General features: G+C 39.9%; 1 protein-coding gene across 2 annotated transcripts in view; it reads left to right on the top strand.

The window, feature by feature from the left end:
* Positions 1-4,378, top strand: part of LOC139756518 (synaptic plasticity regulator PANTS) — a 48,158-nt gene extending 43,780 nt beyond the window's left edge. For both annotated transcript variants that reach the window (XM_071675991.1, XM_071675992.1), the window contains one exon: positions 4,240-4,378. In XM_071675991.1, coding sequence (XP_071532092.1) covers positions 4,240-4,317 — 78 coding nt within the window. In that variant the 3' untranslated portion in view covers positions 4,318-4,378. The remainder of the gene's footprint in view (positions 1-4,239) is intronic.
* Positions 4,379-25,400: the final 21,022 nt, after the last annotated feature.

Here is a 25,400-nt window from a genome sequence, read left to right as displayed (position 1 = left end):
TGGGAATGAATAAAGGCAGACAGTATGAATTATGTACATGTGTATATATGTATATGTATGTGTGTGTATATATGTATACGTTGAGATGTATAGGTATGTATATTTGCGTGTGTGTACATGTATGTATATACATGTGTATATGGGTGGGTCGGGCCATTCTTTTCGTCTGTTTCCTTGTGCTCTCTCGCTGATGCGGGAGAGAGCGAGAAAGCAAAATAAAAAAAATGAAAATAATACTTGTGTGGTTAATTTAATTATTATTATTTTCTTTCTATCATACTAGTTTGCCATATCCTGCATTAGCAAGACATTGTTGGGACTACTGTATCTTCAAATATCACGTTTTCATCCTCCTGATAATAACCTCTCTTTCCATGTATCCTTTAATGTTTCCAGAAGCTTTTCCCCCTTACCTACCCTATGTCTCTGCTTTCAAAGCTCCATTTGCTGGCATATCCATTCTCAGGTATCAAAAACTTCACTTCCCGTAGTTTCTTCATACAAACTCATACCCCAACTCGCTTGTCTTTCTGTACTGCAAAGCCTAATAACTTAGCTCCTATTCATATTTACTCTCTACGTCCTCCTGCCATCACAGATGTTATGTGGTTAATTTAATTATTATTATTTTCTTTCTATCATACTAGTTTGCCATATCCTGCATTAGCAAGATATTGTTGGGACTACTGTATCCACAAACATCACATTTTCATCTTCCTGATAATAACCTCTCTTTCCATGTATCCTTCAATGTTTCCAGAAGCTTTTCCCCCTTACCTACCCTATGTCTCTGCTTTCAAAGCTCCATTTGCTGGCATATCCATTCCCAGGTATCAAAAACTTCACTTCCCGTAGTTTCTTCATACAAACTCATACCCCAACTCACCTGTCTTTCTGTACTACAAAGCCTAATAACTTTGCTCCTATTCATATTTACTCTCTGTGTCCTCCTTTCACACATACTCCTTGGTTCAGTCTTCAACTTCTGCAGTTTCTCACTCAAATCTGCAACCAGTGCTAAGCACATCCTCATATATAGCCTATGCCTTGCATCAGTACATCCCTGGGACTACTGTATTATCAGACATACCTATTTTCATTGTCCCTGATGATGACCTCTCTTTCAACACATCCCTCAGTACTTCTAGAACTTGCAGAGCAAGAACCCCCTTAGATATGGCAGCAGTACTTTATACAAGGATGGATCAATCCTTTGTATAAATGGAGCAACTGCCCAGGTTTGAAAACTTTCCTGGATTGTGATAATATAACATTTTGTGCCCTGTAGTGACATTTCTTTTTGTATTATTTGTTTCTTTTCATGAAAATAATTTAAAGCTATGTTTAATTTCATCTTGTGTGCATAAAATCATTTTATATTGTTTTGCAATATCTTTGCGTATTTTCTTAAGCTTGTATAGTTTATTTCAGTGTTTTACAGCTCTTGCAATGTCTGAGGAATACCATTCTCGTTATTGTTGATTTTATTGTTTCTGTTATGCATATGAACAAATGTGTCTTGTTCATGCATAAACTTATGCTTAGGACATGTCCATAATTCTTCTGAGCATGAAACAACAAGGATGAGACTCTTCACATTAATGCATTGCACACCTCATTCAAATCTACCTCTTTGAAGTTACGCATAATTATACTGTTTTTGATGGAATGGGTTTAGAGATGTATATCATACCTATGTTATGGTCTCATATACCTTATGTTCTCCAACATGAGTACTAGTTAATAGGAACAACTGGGATGCAAGAACTAGAGCAGGTGTATTTGCTTCTCTCCATAGCTCTGTTACAGTTTGATGAAGAAAATTATTTTGAGAAAGTTGATAATCTAGCAGATTCACTTTTTTGCATCTAAAATAGTTTGCCAGTTGATTTTTAGGAGACTAAATTCTTCCTCAGAGATCGAATTTCAGTCTGTTATTGCTCAGTACAAACTCTTGTACATGACATTGCTCATTACAAACTCTTGTACATGACAATGTCAATATCTGCTGGCTGACTGCATCCATATTTAACATATATGTAAATTTTGGTAAATTATGTGCTAAGTTGAACACACATGTTCAACAGCAGAGTCTGAATTTCAATGGGTTTTAAGTATGATTTTAGTTCTGCCTCATCAACCTTTTCTAGCCCATACAAATCATTTAAAGTCTAGCAAGTCTTGCCAATCAGATTGTTATTTTTCCTGTTTAGAAATGTTGTGTTAATTCAGGGACATCGGTGCGTTCAGTGTTTGCCAAACAGTGGTTAAGCTATTTTGTTTCAGAGTGAACTCATATAAAGTCCATTTAATTTCCTTGTGTTATTTTGGTCATGAAGTTGTAGTTATGATTGACTGGCTATTCCTAGACTGAGGTTTAGCAAACTCCCAACACCCACCCCTCCCTATCATTTGCTCTTGTTGTAAGGACTGGAACTCACCTGCATGACATATAAACATAAACAGACCTGACTCCACTTGCCTGTGCCATGTGGTTGACTGACCAACCTCCTCCCTGCCTCAACAAATATTTTTCCACTGCAATTATAAGAAAGGTTGATCTTTGATTTCTACAGCTTAGAGTTTGGAGCCTTCATTGCTAAGGTGACTGCCATCTCTACTGTAAAATCTCCTCCTTGGAAGTAGATCCATGGGTTTACAAAGCCTTTGTTAGCATCTTTGCACAGACACTTTAAGAGCCTCGTTTCCACCAAATTTAAAATATTAATTGATGCTGATTTTTTTCTGGTATAAAGTTGTAATGTGAAGAAGTTCTTTCATAGAATTCATGAACATATCATGAATAGTTTTTGTGAAAAAATAAAAAAACAAATTCTTCCATAAAATGTCCCAACTTTTGATGGTATGTTTAAGTGTACCATTCACTCATAATACAATGCTCTTCTTATGGCTTAGAGACCTACTTTTTGAGGAGGAAGAGTGCTGATTATGATGATATTACTTACCTAGGCTGTCTTTCAGGTCAGCTCGTATTCTTCGGTGATAACCTCTCGAAGTAACTTTCTTTTGGTAAACATCATTGTTCCCAAAATTCACCACAAATTAATTTTTTGGCTAGTACTTTAATCTCCTTTAGCTTTTGTTTATATTGGAAATTTTAGCACCTGGGTAAACTTGGTCTATTGTTTTAGCTTGAGTTCTATGCCATGTTAAACCAGATTTCCAATCAGTAAATCTCCTAGAATTATGGAACTGTCATTAGTACTATTTCTTTCAGGTCACCAAATGCAGTATAGCAATTGCTCACGAGTGGAGCCAAAGGGAGGAGGGTTTCCCTTTCATGAGGAAAGGGGAGGGGAATGTCTGGGCAGGTGTTAGAGGTGTGACATGACCCTGGAGGTGGTTAAGGGAGTAAGGTGAGAGAGGGATTTTTTTCCTCAGGACCTTGGTGTAGGGAAGGAACTGAGTTTAGGTGGGGGTGAGAGGAGGTTGCAGGAAGGGGCTGAGGTTTAGGTTTAAGGGGGCTGATGGAGCAGGCAGTGGGTTTTATTTAAGGTGAGCATAAGTTGTGGGGAAAGGTGTGAATGGGGTAGGCAGTGTGTGCTGAATGGGTGTGGGAGGGAAGATGTGAGCAGAGACGGGGTGAACCAGGATGGTGAGGGAGATAGGAGGAGGGAAGCAGGCACTATGGAAGAGGTAGTGATGGTAAAGTCATAGTGTCACATTTTCAGTGTCTTTATAGTGTCCCTGAATAATAAATTTCCTGCAAATAAAGGCATTGAGAGCAGCCTTAATTTCATGTATATAACTTTGTTTAATCTTATCTTTGATTGTTATGACATACAGAACATACAATCTTCGTAATGTCCATCTAAATCCATTATTATAAAGTCTTTAATAAAACACCAACCACAGGATGTACAAGGGGTAGTTAGTAGCTGGTGGCATTATGAAAAATTACACTAAAAACTGAGAAGGTAAATAAGAGTAAAGAAAGACTTAAATGTGAGAGAAACACTTGTCTGTAGATGGTCATGCTGTAACCTCACTTGACCTAACAACTGGACACACTGTGATATATCTGTGCATTGTGAGATCCTGAGATTAACTGAAGTACAGAGACTAACTTAGATAGTTGTACTGATACAGAACATTGGTTTCCTTTTTTTCTGTGTACGTCACCTTTTGCTTTGTGTAGTTTTAACTTGGTTTGAAATAGAATTATTTTTATTTGGAACATCTTCAAATTGTTGACACTGAATATTTTTGCTTTTTCAGATCTCTTACCTTTCTTTGAAATGCAAGGAGCAGAAAGAAGGTAAAACGTCAGAGGCACCTTTATGTACTATATCCTGAAATATATGTTGTGGTATGTGGTGTTAGACGCTGTACATTTGTAAATGGATATACTCATTTATTTTTTGGAGTTTTTCTTTGCCCTTAGTTTTCACTATACTTTTGAATCTTGTAGCCTTTTGATGGTTTTGGATTGTTTACTTTTAAAAGTGATATTTTGAGGAGGTATGCAAAGATAAATGGATAGAACTGAGTAGTTTGGTGATTGCTTTAAATTACAAGTGAGAGTGCACCAAGTTTGTGTAATTTCACTATATTTGATCAAGTTTTGATTTTTTTGTTAAATGAGAGGTGGAATGATGATAGTTCACTACTGAAATACAATGAAATGAAGTTGCTACAATCACTGTATGCATATGATTATTTTTTTTACAGCTAAATCAGAGAAAGAGTTGGATATTGTGATAAGTCACTTTGACATGTGTAGGTGGAGGATGCTGACATGGAAAAAAAAAAAAAGATGGGGGATGGAATTTTCAATTTCCATTAGTTGAGATGGCAAGAAAAACTGAATGCCCTTATCAAGACTATCTCATTTATGTCACAGATATATGCATTAGCATAAGCAAGGTACCCAATTTATTGACCAGCCTCGACAAGTGGGCAAATTAAGGTTCAAGAGTTGCACCCAGGATTTGATATTAGGCAGGCCCACATCTGAAATCACATTCAAAAGTGCTATCTGCTACACCAAGCTCTCTCATCCCCAACAGACTTCATACTTGCCCCTCTTTCCAAAACTCTTGCATTTACCTCCCTAACAACCCATCCATAAACAAATTAAACAACCATGGAGACATCACACACCCTGCCGCAAACCTACATTCACTGAGAACCAATCACTTCCTCTCTTCCTACACGTACACATGCCTTACATCCTCGATAAAAACTTTTCACTGCTTCTAACAACTTTCCTCCCACACCATATATTCTTAATACCTTCCACAGAGCATCTCTATCAACTCTATCATATGCCTTCTCCAGATCCATAAATGCTACATACAAATCCATTTGCTTTTCTAAGTATTTCTCACATACATTCTTCAAAGCAAACACCTGATCCACACATCCTCTACCACTTCTGAAACCACACTGCTCTTCCCCAATCTGATGCTTGTACATGCCTTCACCCTCTCAATCAATACCCTCCCATATAATTTACCAGGAATACTCAACAAACTTAACCTCTGTAATTTGAGCACTCACTCTATCCCTTTGCCTTGTACAATGGCACTATGCAAGCATTCCGCCAATCCTCAGGCACCTCACCATGAGTCATACATACATTAAATAACCTTACCAACAGTCAACAATACAGTCACCCCTTTTTTAATAAATTCCACTGCAATACCATCCAAACCTGCTGCCTTGCCGGCTTTCATCTTCCGCAAAGCTTTTACTACCTCTTCTCTGTTTACCAAATCATTTCCCTAACCCTCTCACTTTGCACACCACCTCGACCCAAACACCCTATATCTGCCACTCTGTCATCAGACACATTCAACAACCTTCAAAATACTCATTCCATCTCCTTCTCACATCACACTACTTGTTATCACCTCCCATTTACGCCCTTCACTGAAGTTCCCATTTGCTCCTTGTCTTACGCACCCTATTTACCTCCTTCCAGAACATCTTTTTATTCTCCCTAAAATTTACTGATAGTCTCTCACCCCAACTCTCATTTGCCCTTTTTTTCACCTCTTGCACCTTTCTCTTGACCTCCTGTCTCTTTCTTTTATACTTCTCCCACTCAATTGCATTTTTTCCCTGCAAAAATCGTCCAAATGCCTCTCTCTTCTCTTTCACTAATACTCTTACTTCTTCATCCACCACTCACTACCCTTTCTAAACAGCCCACCTCCCTCTTTCTCATGCCACAAGCATTTTTTGCGCAATCCATCACTGATTCCCTAAATACATCCCATTCCTCCCCCACTCCCCTTACTTCCATTGTTCTCACCTTTTTCCATTCTGTACACAGAATTTTATATAGGTCAAAATAAAAAAGAGAAGGATAACAAACTGGAATTAATGGATGGATAAAGTATGAGAAGGAAATGTAGTGTGAAAGAATTATTTGAAAGGTGCACAGATATAAGTCTTTAAGACTATGATTATAGGAAAATTGTGGGCATTACTATGCTGATTAAAATGATATACAGTATGGTAGTGTAATTGAAGGTCCAAGGAGAAAAGGTAGACTGCTGAAGAGATGAATAAATACTGAAATAAATAAATAAGACTAGAGATACTTCAGATGAAGGTACTCAAGAAGGATATGTTATTTGTGTGTGAAGGTGGAGGTATGATTAGAGGCTTTGCTTTCTTACGACAAATTAGTTTATGCAGTATGAAACATTAAGAAATGTTAATGATATGGAAGTTTGTTTCACTTTAATATGGTGAACATAGTTTAAGGAAGGATGTGTAAAAGTGAATTGAGAGAGAGATACTTCATCCATCCCATACAAGAGGAAACAGGGTTAACAGATAGGTACAGAGAAAGGGATTTGATTAATGAGCATGTAAAAAGAGTGTAAAGATACGAGGTTGAAAAAAAAGGCATATGCTAATAGGATGATAAGTGTATTTAGAGAAGGAATGATACTTAGGCTAACTAACAGCTTGTTTTGTGTTCCTATAAATCATGTGAAACACATAGGGATTCTTCTTTTTGTTGATATAAATGTTGGACTCCCATGGTGTAGCGGTTAGCGTTCCTGACCATGATACATTCATGGGCCACCCATGATCGAGCACATAGGTTCAAATCCTGGTTATGAAAGTTGGTCCACATTTAATCCAGCTGTTCATCCACCCCTACCAGTTGTTCAATAAAATGGGTAACTGGCTCTGGGAGGTGGGCAGATTAGAAAGGGTAGTGAGTGGTGGGATGAAGAAGTAAGATTATTAGTGAAAGAGAAGAGAGAGGCATTTGGACGACTTGTGCATGGAAATAATGCAAATGAATGGGAAATGTATAAAAGAAAGAGACAGGAGGTCAAGAGAAAGGTGCAAGAGGTGAAAAAGAGGGCAAATGAGAGTTGGGGTGAGAGAGTATCACTAAATTTTAGGTAGAATAAAAAGATGTTTTGGAAGGAGGTAAATAAAGTGCGTAAGACAAGGGAGCAATTGGGAACATCAGTGTAGGAGGCTAATAGGGAGGTGATAACAAGTAGTGGTGATGTGAGAAGGAGATGGAGTGAGTATTTTGAAGGTTTGTTGAATGTGTTTGATGATAGAGTGGCAGATATAGGGTGTTTTGGTCGAGGTGGTGTGCAAAGTGAGAGGGTTAGGGAAAATGATTTGGTAAACAGAGAAGAGGTAGTAAAAGCTTTGTGGAAGATGAAAGCCGGCAAGGCAGCGGGTTTGGATGGTATTGCAGTGGAATTTATCAAAAAGGGGGTGACTGTATTGTTTACTGGTTGGTAAGGTTATTTAATGCATGTATGACTCATGGTGAGGTGCCTGAGGATTGGCGGAATGCTTGCATAGTGCCATCGTACAAAGGCAAAGGGGATAAAAGTGAGTGCTCAAATTAGAGAGGTATAAGTTTGTTGAGTATTCCTGGGAAATTATATGGGAGGGTATTGATTGAGAGGGTGAGGGCATGTACAGAGCATCAGATTGGGGAAGAGCAGTGGGGTTTCAGAATTTGAAGAGGATGTGTGGATCAGGTGTTTGCTTTGAAGAATGTATGTGAGAAATACTTAGAAAAGCAAATGGATTTGTATGTAGCATTTATGGATCTGGAGAAGGCATATTATAGAGTTGATAGAGATGCTATATGGAAGGTATTAAGAATATATGGTGTGGGAGGCAAGTTGTTAGAAGCAGTGAAAAGTTTTTATCGAGGATGTAAGGCATGTGTACGTGTAGGAAGAGAGGACAGTGATTGGTTCTCAGTGCATGTTGGTTTGCGGTAGGGGTGTGTGATGTCTCCATGGTTGTTTAATTTGTTTATGGATGGGGTTGTTAGGGAGGTGAATGCAATCCATAAACAAATTAAACAACCATGGAGACATCACACACCCCTGCCGCAAACCTACATTCACTGAGAACCAATCACTTTCCTCTCTTCCTACACGTACACATGCCTTACATCCTCGATAAAAACTTTTCACTGCTTCTAACAACTTTCCTCCCACACCATATATTCTTAATACCTTCCACAGAGCATCTCTATCAACTCTATCATATGCCTTCTCCAGATCCATAAATGCTACATACAAATCCATTTGCTTTTCTAAGTATTTCTCACATACATTCTTCAAAGCAAACACCTGATCCACACATCCTCTACCACTTCTGAAACCACACTGCTCTTCCCCAATCTGATGCTCTGTACATGCCTTCACCCTCTCAATCAATACCCTCCCATATAATTTACCAGGAATACTCAACAAACTTATACCTCTGTAATTTGAGCACTCACTCTTATCCCCTTTGCCTTTGTACAATGGCACTATGCACGCATTCCGCCAATCCTCAGGCACCTCACCATGAGTCATACATACATTAAATAACCTTACCAACCAGTCAACAATACAGTCACCCCCTTTTTTAATAAATTCCACTGCAATACCATCCAAACCTGCTGCCTTGCCGGCTTTCATCTTCCGCAAAGCTTTCACTACCTCTTCTCTGTTTACCAAATCATTTTCCCTAACCCTCTCACTTTGCACACCACCTCGACCAAAACACCCTATATCTGCCACTCTATCATCAAACACATTCAACAAACCTTCAAAATACTCACTCCATCTCCTTCTCACATCACCACTACTTGTTATCACCTCCCCATTTGCGCCCTTCACTGAATAATCTTACTTCTTCATCCCACTACTCACTACCCTTTCTAATCTGCCCACCTCCCACGCTTCTCATGCCATAAGCATCTTTTGCGCAAGCTATCACTGCTTCCCTAAATACATCCCATTCCTCCCCCACTCCCCTTACGTCCTTTGTTCTTACCTTTTTCCATTCTGTACTCAGTCTCTCCTGGTACTTCCTCATACAAGTCTCCCTCCTAAGCTCACTTACTCTCAATACTCTCTTCACCGCAACATTCTCTCTTCTCTTCTGAAAACCTCTACAAATCTTCACCTTTGCCTCCACAAGATAATGATCAGACATCCCTCCAGTTGCATCTCTCAGCACATTAACATCCAAAAGTCTCTCTTTTACGCCCCTATCAATTAACACATAATCCAATAACGCTCTCTGGCCATCTCTCCTACTTACATATGTATACTTATGTATATCTCTCTTTTTAAACCAGGTATTTCCAATCACCAGTCCTTTTTCAGCACATAAATCTAGAAGCTCTTCACCATTTCTGTTTACAACACTGAACACCCCATGTACACCAATTATTCCCTCAACTGCCACATTAATCACCTTTGCATTCAAATCACCCATCACTATAACCCGGTCTCGTGCATCAAAACTACTAACACACTCACTCACCTGCTCCCAAAACACTTGCCTCTCATGATCTTTCTTCTCATGCCCAGGTGCATATGCACCAATAATCACCCATCTCTCTCCATCCACTTTCAGTTTTACCGATATCAGTCTAGAGTTTACTTTCTTACACTCTATCATGTACTTCCACCACTCCAGTTTCAGGAGTAGTGCTACTCCTTCCCTTGCTCTTGTCTCCTCTCACTAACCCCTGACTTTACTCCCAAGACATTCCCAAACCACTCTTCCCTTTTACCCTTGAGCTTTGTTTCACTCAGAGCCAAATATCCAGGTTCCTTTCCTCAAACATACTACCTATCTCTCCTTTTTTCTCATTTTGTTTACATCCACACACATTTAGACAACCCAATCTGAGCCTTCGAGGAGGATGAACACTCCCCGCGACACTCCTTCTTCTGTTTCCCCTTTTAGAAAGTTAAATAGAAGGAGGGGAGGGTTTCCAGCCCCCTGCTCCCATCCCCTTTAGTCAACTTTTATGACACGTGAGCAATGCGTGGGAAGTATCCTTTCTCCCCAATTATACTTTGTCGATGTCTCCCGCGTTAGCGAGGTAGCACAAGGAAACAGACGAAAGAATGGCCCAAATGGCCCAACCCATCCACATACACACGTGTGTATATACATAAACGCCCACACACGCACATATACATATCTATACATTTCAACGTATACATACATATACATACACAGACATATACATATATACACATGTACATATTCATACTTGCCACCTTCATTCATTCCAGTCGCCATCCTTCCACACATGAAATGGCACCCCCCTCCCCCAGCGTAAGTGCGAGGTAACGCTAGGAAAAGACAAGAAAGGCCACATTCGTTCACAATCAGTCTCTTGCTGTTATGTATAATGCACCGAAACCACAGGTCCCTTTCCACATCCAGGTCCCTCAAAACTTTCCATGGTTTACTTCAGACGCTTCATATGCCCTGGCTCAATTCACTGACAGCACAGTGACCCAGGTATACCACATCCTTCCAATTCACTCTATTCCTTGCACGCCTTTCAACCTCCTGTATGTTCAGGCCCCGATCGCTCAAAATCTTTTTCACTCCATCCTTCCACCTCCAATTTGGTCTCCCACTTCTCCTTGTTCCCTCCACCTCCGACACATATATCCTCTTGGTCAATCTTTCCTCACTCATTCTCATCATGTGACCAAACCATTTCAAAACACCTTCTTCTGCTCTCTCAACTCCACTCTTTTTTTACCACACATCTCTCTTACCCTTTCATTACTTACTCGGTCAAACCACCTCACACCACATATTGTCCTCAAACATCTCATTTCCAGCACATCCACCCTCCTCCACACAACTGTATCTATAACCCACACCTCACAACCATATAACATTGTCGGAACCACTATTCCTTCAAACACACATTTTTCAACTCTCCCAGAACTTTCGCCCCCTCCCCCACCCTATGACTCACTTCAGCTTCCATGGCTTCATCCGCTGCCAAATCCACCCCCAGATATCTAAAACACTTCACTTCCTCCAGTTTTTCTCCATTCAAACTTACCTCCTAATTGACTTGTCCCTCAACTCTACTGTACTAACAATCTTGCTCTTATTCACATTTACTCTCAGCTTTCTTCTTTCACACACTTTAACAAACTCAGTCACCAGCTTCTGAAGTTTCACACCCGAATCAGCCACCAGTGCTGTATCATCAGCCAACAACAGACTGCATACTTGCCCCTTTCTAAAACTCTTGCATTCACCTCCGTAACAATCCCATCCATATACAAATTAAACTGCCATGGAGACATCACACACCCCCGCCGCAAACCGACATTCAACGAGAACCAATCACTTTCCTCTCTTCCTACACATGCACATGCCTTACATCCTTGATAAAAACTTTTCACTGCTCCTAACAACTTGCCTCCCACACCATATATTCTTGATACCTTCCACAGAGCATCTCTATCAACTCTATCATATGCCTTCTCTAGATTCATAAATGCTACATACAAATCCATTTTCTTTTCTAAGTATTTCTCACATTCATTCTTCAAAGCAAACACCTGATCCACACATCCTCTACCACTTCTGAAACCACACTGCTCTTCCCCAATCTGATGCTCTGTACATGCCTTCACCCTCTCAATCATTACCCTCCCATATAATTTCCCAGGAATACTCTACAAACTTATACCTCTGTAATTTGAGCACTCACTTTTATCCCCTTTGCCTTTGTATGATGGCACTATGCAAGCATTCTGGCAATCCTCAGGCACCTCACCATGAGTCATAGATTCATTAAGTAACCTTCCCAACCAGTCAACAACACAGTCACCCCCTTTTTAATAAATTCCACTGCATTACCATCCAAACCCGCTGCCTTGCTGGCTTTCATCTTCCACAAAGCTTTTACTACCTCTTCTATGTTAACCAAATCATTCTCCTTAACCCTCTCTTTGCACACCACCTCAACCAAAACACCCTATATCTGCCACTCTATCATCAAACACATTCAACAAACCTTCAAAATACTCACTCCATCTCCTCACATCATCACTACTTGTTATCACCCCATTAGCCCCCTTCACTAATGTTCCCATTTATTCCCTAGTCTTACGCACTTTATTTATCTCCTTCCAAAACATCTTTTTATTCTCCCTAAAATTTAATGATACTCTCTCACCCCAAGTCTCATTTGCCCTCTTTTTCACCTCTTGCACCTTTCTCTTGACCTCCTGCCTCTTTCTTTTATACATCTCCCAGTCATTTGCATTATTTCCCTGCAAAAATCATCCAAATGCCTCTCTCTTCTCTTTCACTAATAATCTTACTTCTTCATCCCTCCACTTGCTACCCTTTCTAATCTGCCCACCTTCTATGCTTCTCATGCAATAAGCATCTTTTTGCACAAGCTATCACTGCTTCCCTAAATACATCCCATTCCTCCCCCACTCCCCTTACGTCCTTTGTTCTCACCTTTTTCCATTTTGTACTTAGTCTCTCCTGGTACTTCCTTACACAAGTCTCCTTCCCAAGCTCACTTACTCTCACCACTGTCTTCACCCCAACATTCTCTCTTCTTTTCTGAAAACCTCTACAAATTTTCATCTTCGCCTCCACAAGATAATGATAAGACATCCCTCCAGTTGCATCTCTTAGCACATTAACATCCAAAAGTCTCTCTCATGCCTATCAATTAACATGTAGTCGAATAATGCTTCCTGGCCATCTCTCCTACTTACATACAAATACTCATGAATATCGTTTTTCTTTTTAACCCACGTATTCCCAATCATCAGTCCTTTTTCAGTGTACAAATTTACAAGCTCTTCACCATTTCCATTTACAACACTGAACAACCCATGTACACCAATTATTCCCTCAACTGCCACATTACTCACCTTTGCATTCAAATCACCCATCACTATAACCCGGTCTCATGCATCAAAACTACTAACACACTCACTCAGCTGCTCCCAAAACACTTGCCTCTAATGATCTTTCTTCTCATACCCAGGTGCATATGCACCAATAATCACCCATCTCTCTCCATGTGTGTGTGTATATGAGTGTATGGGTCATTCTTCGTCTATTCCTGGCTCTACCTTGCTGACATGGGAAACAATGATTAAGTAAATAAAGAAAAACAATTTATGCATATAAATGTATATAGCGTTAATCACATGGCCTTCATTAGGGCCTCAGCTGCCCTACTGTCAGCTTAAAAAAAGTTGAAGACTGCATTATTATACTCTCATGAAATGTGGTACAGTTGTTTCTAATCTTTTATAAAGAGCTAAAAGGCAATAGGCCCATGTCTCTAGTTTAGATACTGACTGAGATATGCCACTTGTAAAAAAGATTTAACATATAACTTTACATACCTTATAGTGGAACTTGAAGAATATTCATCCTCTTGCCATGAAGTATACAGCTGTTTCCCAGTATTTAGAGAATTAAAAATCATAAAACCCATAACTGATCTGATTCTTATCCCACTTATAAAAGGTTTAACCTGGAAATTAGCTTATAACAAAGAAAATTCCACTTTTAGCTTAGAACTTAAAGATTTCTTTTTCTTTGTTTAATACTTGATTGCTGTTTCTAACATAAACAAGGTAGCAACAAGAATATATGAAGAAAGGCTTCATCCACTCATATCCATCCTCAAGCTATCATGTGTAATGCACAGAAACCACAGCTCCTTATCCACAACTAGGCCTGAAAGACACTATATACCCTGGTCCAGTCCATGGACATGTTGACCCTTGTATACCATATTCTTCCAATTCACTCTCTCCAGTGCCCTAATTGCTCAAAATCTTTTTTTTTTTTCTTACTATATCCTTCCACCTTCAATATGGTCTCCCCATTCACCTTGTTCCCTCCTTTTTTTGACACTTATATCCTCTTTGTCAACCTTTCCTTACTTATTCTCTCCTTATGTCCAAATCATTTCAGCACACCCTCATCAGCTGTCTCATCCACACTCTTTTTATTACCACACATCTCTCTTACCCTTTCATTACTTACTCGATCAAACCAACTCACACCACATACTGTCCTCAATCATTTCGTTCCTAACACATCCGCCTTCCTCTGCACAGCCGTATCTATAACCCATGTCTTGCATCCATGCAATACTGTTAGGACTATTATGCTTCAAATATATGCCCATTTTTGCCCTCCCAAATAACATTCACTTTTTCTAAAATTTCTTCACTGTTCCTGAACCTTTGTCCCTTTACCCACTCACTTCCGCATCCTTGGTTCCATTTGGTGTCATGTCCACTCCTAGGTATCTAAAACTTTTCACTGCCTCCAAGGTTTCTCCATTCAAACTCAAACCCCATCTAACTTGTCCCTCAACCCTGCTAAACCTAATAACCATGCTTTCATTCATATTTACCCTCAACTTTTTGATTTCATACACTCTTCCAAGCTCAGTCACCAACTTCTGCAGTTTCTCACTCAAACCTGCCACCAGTGCTGTATCATCAGTAAACAACTGACTCTTTTCCTAGGCCCTTTCATTCCCTACAAAGTGCATACTTGCCTCTCTCTCCAAGACCCTCAGTACAACATGCATAAACAAATTGACCAACCATGGTTACATCACAAACCCCTGCCACAGACCAACCTTTACTTGGAACCACTCATTCTCCTCTCTTCCTACTTCTACATGTACATTTCACCCTTGATGAAAACTTCTCACTACTGCTAGCAGCTTTCATCCCACACCATACATTCCTTCAACATTCTACAAGGCATATCTAATCAACCCTATCAAATGCTTTCTCAAGGTCCATTTATCCAGATCCATAAATGGCACATACAAATCCATTTGTTTCTCTATAATAAGACTGCATTACACACTAATTGATAGAAGCACAAAAGAGAGACTCTTGGATGTGAGTGTTGAGAGGAGCGCTAGTGGGATGGTTGACCAATATTTGGTGAAGGCAAGGGTGAAGATTTTGTAAAGGTCTTTGGAGAGGGAAAATGATATGAGTGAAAAGTGGATGTGGTGAGCTTGGAAAAGAGACTTGTGAAGAAACACCACAAGAGATTGGAGAAAGAAAGGCAAAAGGTGAGATTAAATGAGGCAAAGGGAAGTGGGTGATGAATGAGAGATATTTAAGGATGCAGTGCTGATATGTGGAATGCAGAAGGTTGGAAGTGGGAAGGAGAAAGTGAGTGGTGGAATGAAAAACTAAAGTTGCTTGTGAAAGAGAAAAGAGGTGTATGGGTGGTAATTACAGGGATGTGTATGGGTGGTAATTACAGGGATGTGTATGGGTGGTAATTACAAGGATGTTTATTATACTTGTTATTATACTTTGTCGCTGTCTCCCGCGTTAGCGAGGCAGTGCAAGGAAACAGACGAAAGAATAGCCCAACCCACTCACATACACATGTATATACATACACGTCCACATGCACATATACATACCTATACATCTTAATGTATACATATATATATATACACACACAGACATATACATATATACACATGTACATAATTCATAATGTCTGCCTCTGTTCATTCCTGTCGCCACCCTGCCACACATGAAATATTAAGCCCCTCCCCCCACATGTGCGCGAGGTAGCGCTAGGAAAAGACAACAAAGGCCACATTCGTTCACACTCGGTCTCTAGCTGTCATGTATAATGCACCCAAACCACAGCTCCCTTTCCACATCCAGGCCCCACAGAACTTTCCATGGTTTACCCAAGATGCTTCACATGCCCTGGTTCAATCCACTGACAGCATGTCGACCCCGGTATACCACGTCATTCCAATTCACTCTATTCCTTGCACGCCTTTCACCCTCCTGCATGTTCAGGCCCCAATCACTCAAAATATTTTTCACTCCATCTTTCCACCTCCAATTTGGTCTCCCACTCCTCCTCATTCCCTCCACCTCTGACACATATATCCTCTTTGTCAATCTTTCCTCTCTCATTCTCTCCATGTGATCGAACCATTTCAAAACACCCTCTTCTGCTCTCTCAACCACACTCTTTTTATTACCACACATCTCTCTCACCATTTCATTACTTATTTGATCAAACCACCTCACACCACATATTGTCCTTAAACATCTCATTTCCAGCACATCACCCTCCTCTGCACAACTCTATCTATAGCCCACGCCTCACAACCATATATCATTGTTGTAACCACTATTCCTTCAAACATACCCATTTTGCTTTCCAAGATAACGTTCTCAACTTCCACACAATCTTCAACGCGCCCAGAACTTTCGCCCCCTCCGCCACCCTATGATTCACTTCCGCCTCCATGTTCCATCCGCTGCCAAATCCACTCCCAGATATCTAAAACACTTTACTACCTCCAGTTTTTCTCCATTCAAACTTACTTCCCAATTGACTTGTCCCTCAACCCTACTGTACCTAATAACCTTGCTCTTATTCACATTTACTCTCAGCTTTCTTCTTTCACACACTTTACCAAACTCAGTCACCAGCTTCTGCAGTTTCTCACATGAATCAGCCACTAGCGCTGTATCATCAGCAAACAACAACTGACTCACTTCCCAAGCTCTCTCATCCACAACAGACTGCATACTTGCCCCTCTTTCCAAACCTTTTGCATTCACCTCCCTAACAACCCCATTCATAAACAAATTAAACAACCATGGAGTCATCAAGCATCCCTGCCGCAAACCAGCATTCACTGAGAACCAATCACTGTTCTCTCTTCCTACACGTACACATGCCTTACATCCTCGATAAAAACTTTTCACTACTTCTAACAACTTGCCTCACACACCATATATTCTTAATACCTTCCACAGAGCATCTCTATCAACTTTATCATATGCCTTCTCCAGATCCATAAATGCTACATACAAATCCATTTGCTTTTCTAAGTATTTCTCACATACATTCTTCAAAGCAAACACCTGATCCACACATCCTCTACCACTTCTGAAACCACACTGCTCCTCCCCAATCTGATGCTCTGTACATGCCTTCACCCTCTCAATCAATACCCTCCCATATAATTTCCCAGGAATACTCAACAAACTTATACCTCTGTAATTTGAGCACTCACTTTTATCCCCTTTGCCTTTGTACAATGGCACTATGCAAGCATTCCGTCAATCCTCAGGCACCTCACCATGAGTCATGCATACATTAAATAACCTTACCAAGCAGTCAACAATACAGTCACACCCTTTTTAATAAATTCCACAGCAATACCATCCAAACCTGCTGCTTTGCCGGCTTTCATCTTCCACAAAGCTTTTACTACCTCTTCTCTGTTAACCAGACCATTCTCCCTAACCCTCTCACTTTGCACACCACTTCGACCAAAGCACCCTATATCTGCCACTCTATCATAAAACACATTCAACAAACCTTCAAAATACTCACTCCATCTCCTTCTCACATCACCACTACTTGTTATCACCTCCCCAATTGCCCCCTTCACTTATGTTCCCATTTGTTCCCTTGTCTTACGCACTTTACTTACCTCCTTCCAAAACATCTTTAAATTCTCTCTAAAATTTAATGATACTCTCTCACCCCAACTCTCATTTACCCTCTTTTTTTTACCTCTTGCACCTTTCTCTTGACCTCCTGCCTCTTTCTTTTATACATCTTCCATTCATTTGCATTATTTCCTGCAAAAATCATCCAAATGCCTCTCTCTTCATTTCACTAATAATCTTACTTCTTCATCCCACCACTCACTACCCTTTCTAATCTGCCCACCTCCCACGCTTCTCATGCCACAAGCATCTTTTGCGCAAGCCATCACTGCTTCCCAAAATACATCCCATTCTTCCCCCACTCCCCTTACGTCCTTTGTTCTCACCTTTTTCTAATCTCTACTCAGTCTCTCCTAGTACTTCCTCACACAAGTCTCCTTCCCAAACTCACTTACTCTCTTCATCCCAACATTCTCTCTTCTTTTCTGAAAACTTCTACAAATCTTCACTTTCGCCTCCACAAGATAATGATCAGACATCCCTCCAGTTGCACCTCTCAGCACATGAACATCCAAAAGTCTCTCTTTCGCACGCCTATCAATTAACACGTAATCCAATAATACTCTCTGGCCATCTCCCCTACTTACATATGTGTACTTATGTATATCTCTCTTTTTAAACCAGGTATTCCCAATCACCAGTCCTTTTTCAGCACATAAATCTACAAGCTCTTCACCATTTCCATTTACAACACTGAACACCCCATGTACACCAATTATTCCCTCAACTCCCACATTACTCACCTCTGCATTCAAATCACCCATCACTATAACCTAGTCTCGTGCATCAAAACTACTAACACACTCACTCACCTGCTCCCAAAACACTTGCCTTTCATGATCTTTCTTCTCATGCCCACGTGCATATGCACCAATAATCACCCATCTCTCTCCATCTACTTTCAGTTTTACCCATATCAATCTAGAATTTACTTTCTTACACTCTATCACATACTCCCACCACTCCTGTTTCAGGAGTAGTGCTACTCCCTCCCTTGCTCTCGTCCTCTCACTAACCCCTGACTTTACTCCCAAGACATTCGCAAACCACCCTTCCCCTTTACCCTTGAGCTTCGTTTTACTCAGAGCCAAAACATCCAGGTTCCTTTCCTCAAACATACTACCTATCTCTCCTTTTTTCTCATCTTGGTTACATCCACACACATTTAGACACCCCAACTGAGCCTTTAAGGAGGATGAGCACTCCCTGTGTGACTCCTTCTTCTGTTTCCCCTTTTAGAATGTTAAAATACAAGGAGGGGGGGTTTCTAGCCCCCTGCTCCCGTCCCCTTTAGTCACCTTCTACGACACGTGAGGATGTGTATGGGTGGTAATTACAGGGATGGAGTGCAAATGATTGGGAGATGTACAAGAGAAAGCGGCAGGAGGTCAAGATGAAGGTGCAGGGGTTGCAGATGAGGAACGTCACTGAAGAGATCAAATGGGGATGTGGTTAAGGAGGTGATGAGATGGAGTTAGTATTTTGAAGGATTGCTGAGTGTGATGATAAGGAGGTAGATGTAGATGGGGAGGTATATGAAGTGAAAGACTCATGGAAAATAGTTTGGTGAAGGGAGAAGATATGGTAAATGTCATGCAGATGAAATATGGCAAAGTCCCAGAGTGGATGGTACTACAGTTGAATTTCTATAAAAAGGGGTTGACTGACTGGTTGATTGGTTAGCTAGAATTTTCATTCTATGTATGGATCACAGTGAGGTGCATGAGGATTGGTGAAACGCATGTATAATTTTATAAAGGCAAGGCAAGAAGAAGCTATATGACAAGGTTGACAGAGATGCTTTGTGGAAGATCTTACAAATATATGGTGTATGAGGAAAGCTAACAGAAGCAGAGAAGTTTTTATCTTGAGTGAAAGGCATGCATGTGAGTATGTATATAGAAAGGAAGATGAGTAATTCCAGGTGGAGGTGGGTTTGTGGCAGGAGTGTGTGATGTCACCTTGGGAGTTTAATTTGTTTATAGATGAGGTGGTGAGGAAGGTAAAGCAAAGATCTTACAGAAAGGGGTGAATATGTAGTGTGTAGAGGTGAGGGGGGAACTGGAAAGTGAGTTTAGCCGTTCTTTGCTCAAGACATGGCGCTGGTGGCAGATTCGAGTGAGAAAATGGAGATGGTGTCTAAGTCTGGGAGAGTGTGACAGGAGGAAACTGAGAGTAAATATGAAAAAAAGCAAGGTTTTAAGGTTCAGCAGTGCGAAGGGCCAGTTTAGTTGAGGTGTGAGTTTGAACGAAGAAAATGAGGAGGAAAAGGAGTACTTTAGATACCAGGGAGTGGACATGGCAGCAAATGGAACCAGGGAAACTAACATGACTCTTAGGGCAGGTGAGGAAAATTTCTAAGAGCATTGTGGAATATGTGTAAAGAGAGGTCATTATCTGGGAGTACAAAAATGGGCAAGTATGAAGGTATAGTGGTCCCAACAATATTAAATGGATCCAAAGCTTGGCTGCATATGAGAATATGCAGAGGAAGGTGGCTGTAGAGGAAATGAAATGTTTGAGAACACTATGTGATGTGAGGTAGTCTGATACCGTAAGTACTAAAAGGAAAAGAAGGAGGTGTGGTAATAAGAAAATTGTGTTTGAAAGAGCAGAAAAGGGTGTGCTGAAATGGTCTGGACACGTGGACAGAATGAGTGAGGAAAGACTGACAATAGGATGTGTGTGTGTCAGGAAAGGAGAGGACAGGGAGAAGAGGGAATACTGCGTACTTACCTTAAACTACTTCATTACAATCTCACCTATACTCAACAAAAACAGAGGCATCTTAAAACAGGTAATTAATGATGGTCTCAGGAGACTATAAAGTATAATCCTATGGAACATCTGCAGCATCAAAGGTCAAGTAAGGGTCACTTTCTTGTATAAAAAGTCCATATGATACCAATTACTAACAATGTTTGTGAGGAAAATGTAAACATCATATATATGTATACCAACTACGCAAAGAAAAGGAAGTTTACGATCTACATAAAGAACAATTCACTAAATCACACATGATGATACATAAAACTACTGTATTATTAAGGGAAAATGGTTTTATCTACATTCAATTTTACAAATTAAGGTAGGTTTCTGGACCTATTGAGAGACTATATGTAGCAAAAATTGGAAGTTTGCAGGTGTTATTACAAGAAGTACCAAATAACATCTACAGAGTTCTTCACTCATTCATAAAATAACTTTTTTCAAATACAGTAAGCCCTTGATTTAATGGACCCCAATATAATGGATTTCAGTTTTAATGGACCAGGTAGATAATAAAATATTTCTTAATTCAAAAAATAAAGAAATAAAAAATCTCAAACATCATAACATACACATTTCATATTGCACTTGTTTTTGGTAGCGTGGGGTAGACTAGCTCTGTTTTGGTCTCAGTCTGCCTCAAGCTATCGTGTGGTCAGGTTGTATACAGAGAATTTTGACTTTATTTGTTTAATAATTTTGCAATCCTGACAATTCAAAAAGGCATCAAGTTATACAGGAGTTAAAAGAAGTGTGTTACTGTATACTGTATTACTGTACATTGTATTAAAAATGGCTCATAACATTACATTCGTTTTTACACTTTCGTCATTAATGAACACCCCTTCCTCCTATCAGTCCGTTAAATTGAGGGTCTACTGTATCTTTCCTATTATAGTCCATTAAATCGAAGGCTTACTGTACTTTCCTATGTTTTTCATTTCATTTTCAATCCCTTTTCAAGAAGTACTGGTATCAGGAGGATAGATTTTTGTATGAAAGGCATTTGTGAAATATTAATGGATGTTGGTGAGGGAAAAAATAATAAAGAGAACAGAGAAAGTGAAATGTCTACAACATGTATGCTGCACAGGTAAACATGTGGGGAGGCAAAATGTTTTTGGTGTTAAGAGTTCCATTCAAAGGACACCTAATACAGAACAGAAAAAAAATTAAGCTCACATATTATTAGTTTCAACTGCTTTACCTTGTATATAACTAACACCTGATGCAGATGTGGGGCTTAATGTTGTATATTAATGATACCTGATGGAGAAAGGAAAATTACACAATCAATACAAATAGTTACACTTTCAGCTACTTCAACTTATATCTCACCAACAACTGATACCGGATTGAAAATGGCAGTGTACAGTTTTTTTTCCCCTCTTCATACCTGTATGCCTTATTCCCACATTAGCAAGGAGTGACAGAAACAACAGACTGCCCTCTCTAGCTGTCATGTATAATGCACTGAAACTAGAGCCTCCAACCATAGTCAAGACCCAAAGACTGTTCTGTCCTTTCCTGTGAGCACACATCATATGTCCTGGCTTAGCCCAATGACAGCTTGCTATTCCCTGTAACTATATCACTCTAATTCACACCAATCCATGTTTGTCTCTGATCCTCCTAAATGTTCAGGTCCTGGCATCTCAAAGTCTCTCTCTCTCACTCCATCTTACTAGTTCTTTGTCTTCCACTAACTTTCGATCCCTCCACTTCTTAGCCTCTTTTCACTATTTCATTACTTTCTAGTCCACTCTCTCAATCATACTTGGCTGACTATAATACTTTCTTACTGTCTTTCCTTACCTGATCAATCCTCCTCACTCCACATGTTTCTCATACATTTCGTTTCCAACATTCACCCTCTTGTATTTTTTCTCTAGCATTCAGGGCCTCAGAGCATTCATACAACACTAGTGGAAATAATATACCATCAAACATATCCAACTTTGCCTTCACAAACTGGGCTCTCCTTCCACACACTCCACAATGCATGGAGGACATTTGGCTCCTTGCCCATCCTATGATTCACTTCAGCTCCCATGTTTCCATTTGCTGCCATGTCCATTCCCAGTTATCTAAAGCACTCAACTTCCTCCAGCCTATCCCTATTCAAACTAACTCTCAAACTAATCTATCTTGCCCCAATCTAACCATTCCTAACTTTTATTCAAATTAACTCTCAACTTCCTCTTTTCACACTCTTTCCTAAACTCTGACTCCAGCTTCTTCAACTTCTTGTAAACACCACCAGAGTTATGTCATTAGCAAATAGCTTCTGACTCGCTTCCCAGGCCCTGCCAACCCCAGCATACTGTAAGCCCACCCCTCACTCCATGAACCTCACATTTACCTGCCTAACCATCCCATCCATAAAGAGTTCAGATAGTCATGGTGACATTACATTCCCTTGACAAAGATCCACCACTTTCACTTGGCACCACTCAGACTCTATTCTTACTCATACTTATGCCTTACTCTTTCAATAAAAATTCCTCACTGCATGTAGCAACTTTCCTACCACACCATATATTCATAACATCTTCCACAAAGCATCTCAGTCAACATCACCATCTACGTATTCCAGGTATATGAATGCCACATACAAATACCTCTCTTTCTTAAAATATTTCTTGCACTTCAATGCAAACACCTGGTTCACTCATCCTCTACCACTCCTGAAACCACATTGCTCCTCCTCAGCCTGATGCTCTGTACATGCCACCACCTCAATGACCATTCTCCCATTCAACATACAGGTATACTCAACAGGCTTATATCTCTTTAATTCAAGCATTCACCTTCATCCTCCTTGCCTGAATATAATCAATCTATACAGGAATTTTGTCAGTCCTTAGGCACCTCACCCTGAGTCATACTTACACTGATAACTTTGACCAAACAATCAACAACACTGTCACCCACTTTCTTAGGAAATTCAACTGCAGTTTCATCCATTCCAGCCACTTTGCCACACTTCATCTTATAGAAGGCTTTCACTGTTACCTCTTTTTCCACCGAACTCTTAATCCTCATTCTTAATCCTATCACTAACTTACCCAAACACCCCGCATCCACCATCTTATCATCTAACACACTCTAAATTCCATCAAAATACTCACTCCATCTCTTCTGTGTCTGTTACCACTTAACCATATGTTCACCCTCTTCCAAAACATTGTTTCTCTCCTTGACCTTTGCTGAAACTCTCTCATCCCATATGCCCATTTTTTTTCAGCACCCACACCTTCCACTTGACCTCATGCTTTCTCTTGTACACCTTCCAATCACTTGTCCTCCTTCCCTCCAGGTACCATCTCTCTTTCTTTTGATACCAGCTGAACTTTATTCCACTCAATGTACCTTTCACATACATATGCCTCCCACCTTTCGCATATTCCTCGACTTGCCCATACACATAAGCTCTACTTCCCTAAATACCTTCAACCTGCCCACGCACCATGTTCCATTTACTCTCACCTAATGCTATTCTTTACTCACTCGCTCTTAGAATCTGCACACAAACTTCTTTTCCAAACTCACTGACTTTCACCTTCTTGCCACCCATGTCATTTCCTCTTCCCAAAGCCACTACACAGGTGCATACTTGCTTCCACCAACAAATTATAAGAAATCCTGCTAGTTGCTCCCTACTAAACATTCAAAATTAGTACATAATGCAACAGTGCCTGCTGACTTACACTCTTACTCACATATGTATACTTATGCAAGCAATCTTTCTTTTTTTTTTAAAGCAGGCATTCCCAATTGCTTATCCTTTTTCAGCACACAACTTTGCAGGATATTCAACATATTTATTTGCACCAGATACCCCATGGCTCCTAGTTACACCCACTCTTGCATTATAATCTCCCACCACTAAAGCTTGATCCTTGGCATCAAAATTGCTGAATCACTCATCTCCCAAAAGACTCAATCCTCCTTTTGACTCCTTTAACTACCATGTGCTTAAGCAACTAACCATCATCCACCCCTTGTAACCTACTTTCATTTTTACTTACATCAGTTTAGAACTCATTTTCTTGCATTCTTTAACATCCTCCCATAACTCTCCATCATCAGAAATGACATTCCCTCCTTTGCTCTTGCCCTCCCACTAATTCCAGAATTTACCTCTCAGACATTCCCAAACCAATTTAACAATTTCCCCTTTAGCTCAGTTTCCCTCAGAGCCAGATGACACAAATTCTTTTCTCTAAACATATCACCCATCTCCCTCCTAATCTTGGTTGCAGCAAATCTGGGTTGTATTTCACTGTCTTCTAGTATAACCTGTGTTTGGAAAATACCAATAAAAAAATATAAAGCACATTGATAAATGTACCGATGTTAAATAAAATTTCAGCAGCCTTTACATGCCATGAACATTTTCATAATAAGTATTTAATTAATAAAACTACTTTATATCCTCTCTACTATTAGATATGCACAGGTGCAAACTACCATCTAAAAGTAATTTGTGAGAAAAGTAAATTTTTTGTACTCATTATCCTTTTTTTTTTCCATGATATTCAGAATCTACACAACCTGGTTACAGCTGATTTGCCTTTGGAGCATTTTACCCTGTTAAAGTACAGGTACAACAAAAAAATATGGAAATCAGAATTCCAGAATCCACAAAATTTGTCAAGATTACCTTTCACCTGAAAAGGTTGGAGCAATTGCAATTTTTATTATTCCTATTCATTTACAAACACTTGTAATACTGTGCATTTATCTGACATGAGAAAAGTAGTTCACAAGCGTTATGTGCACTACTGTACTGGTGTGAAAAATGAGGCCAGA

The sequence above is a fragment of the Panulirus ornatus genome, chromosome 22 (genome assembly GCF_036320965.1).
Source record: "Panulirus ornatus isolate Po-2019 chromosome 22, ASM3632096v1, whole genome shotgun sequence".
NCBI classification, from domain to species: Eukaryota; Metazoa; Arthropoda; class Malacostraca; order Decapoda; family Palinuridae; genus Panulirus; species Panulirus ornatus.
The sequence above is the reverse complement of the archived record's forward strand: the minus strand, read 5'-3'. Positions and strand labels throughout refer to the sequence as shown.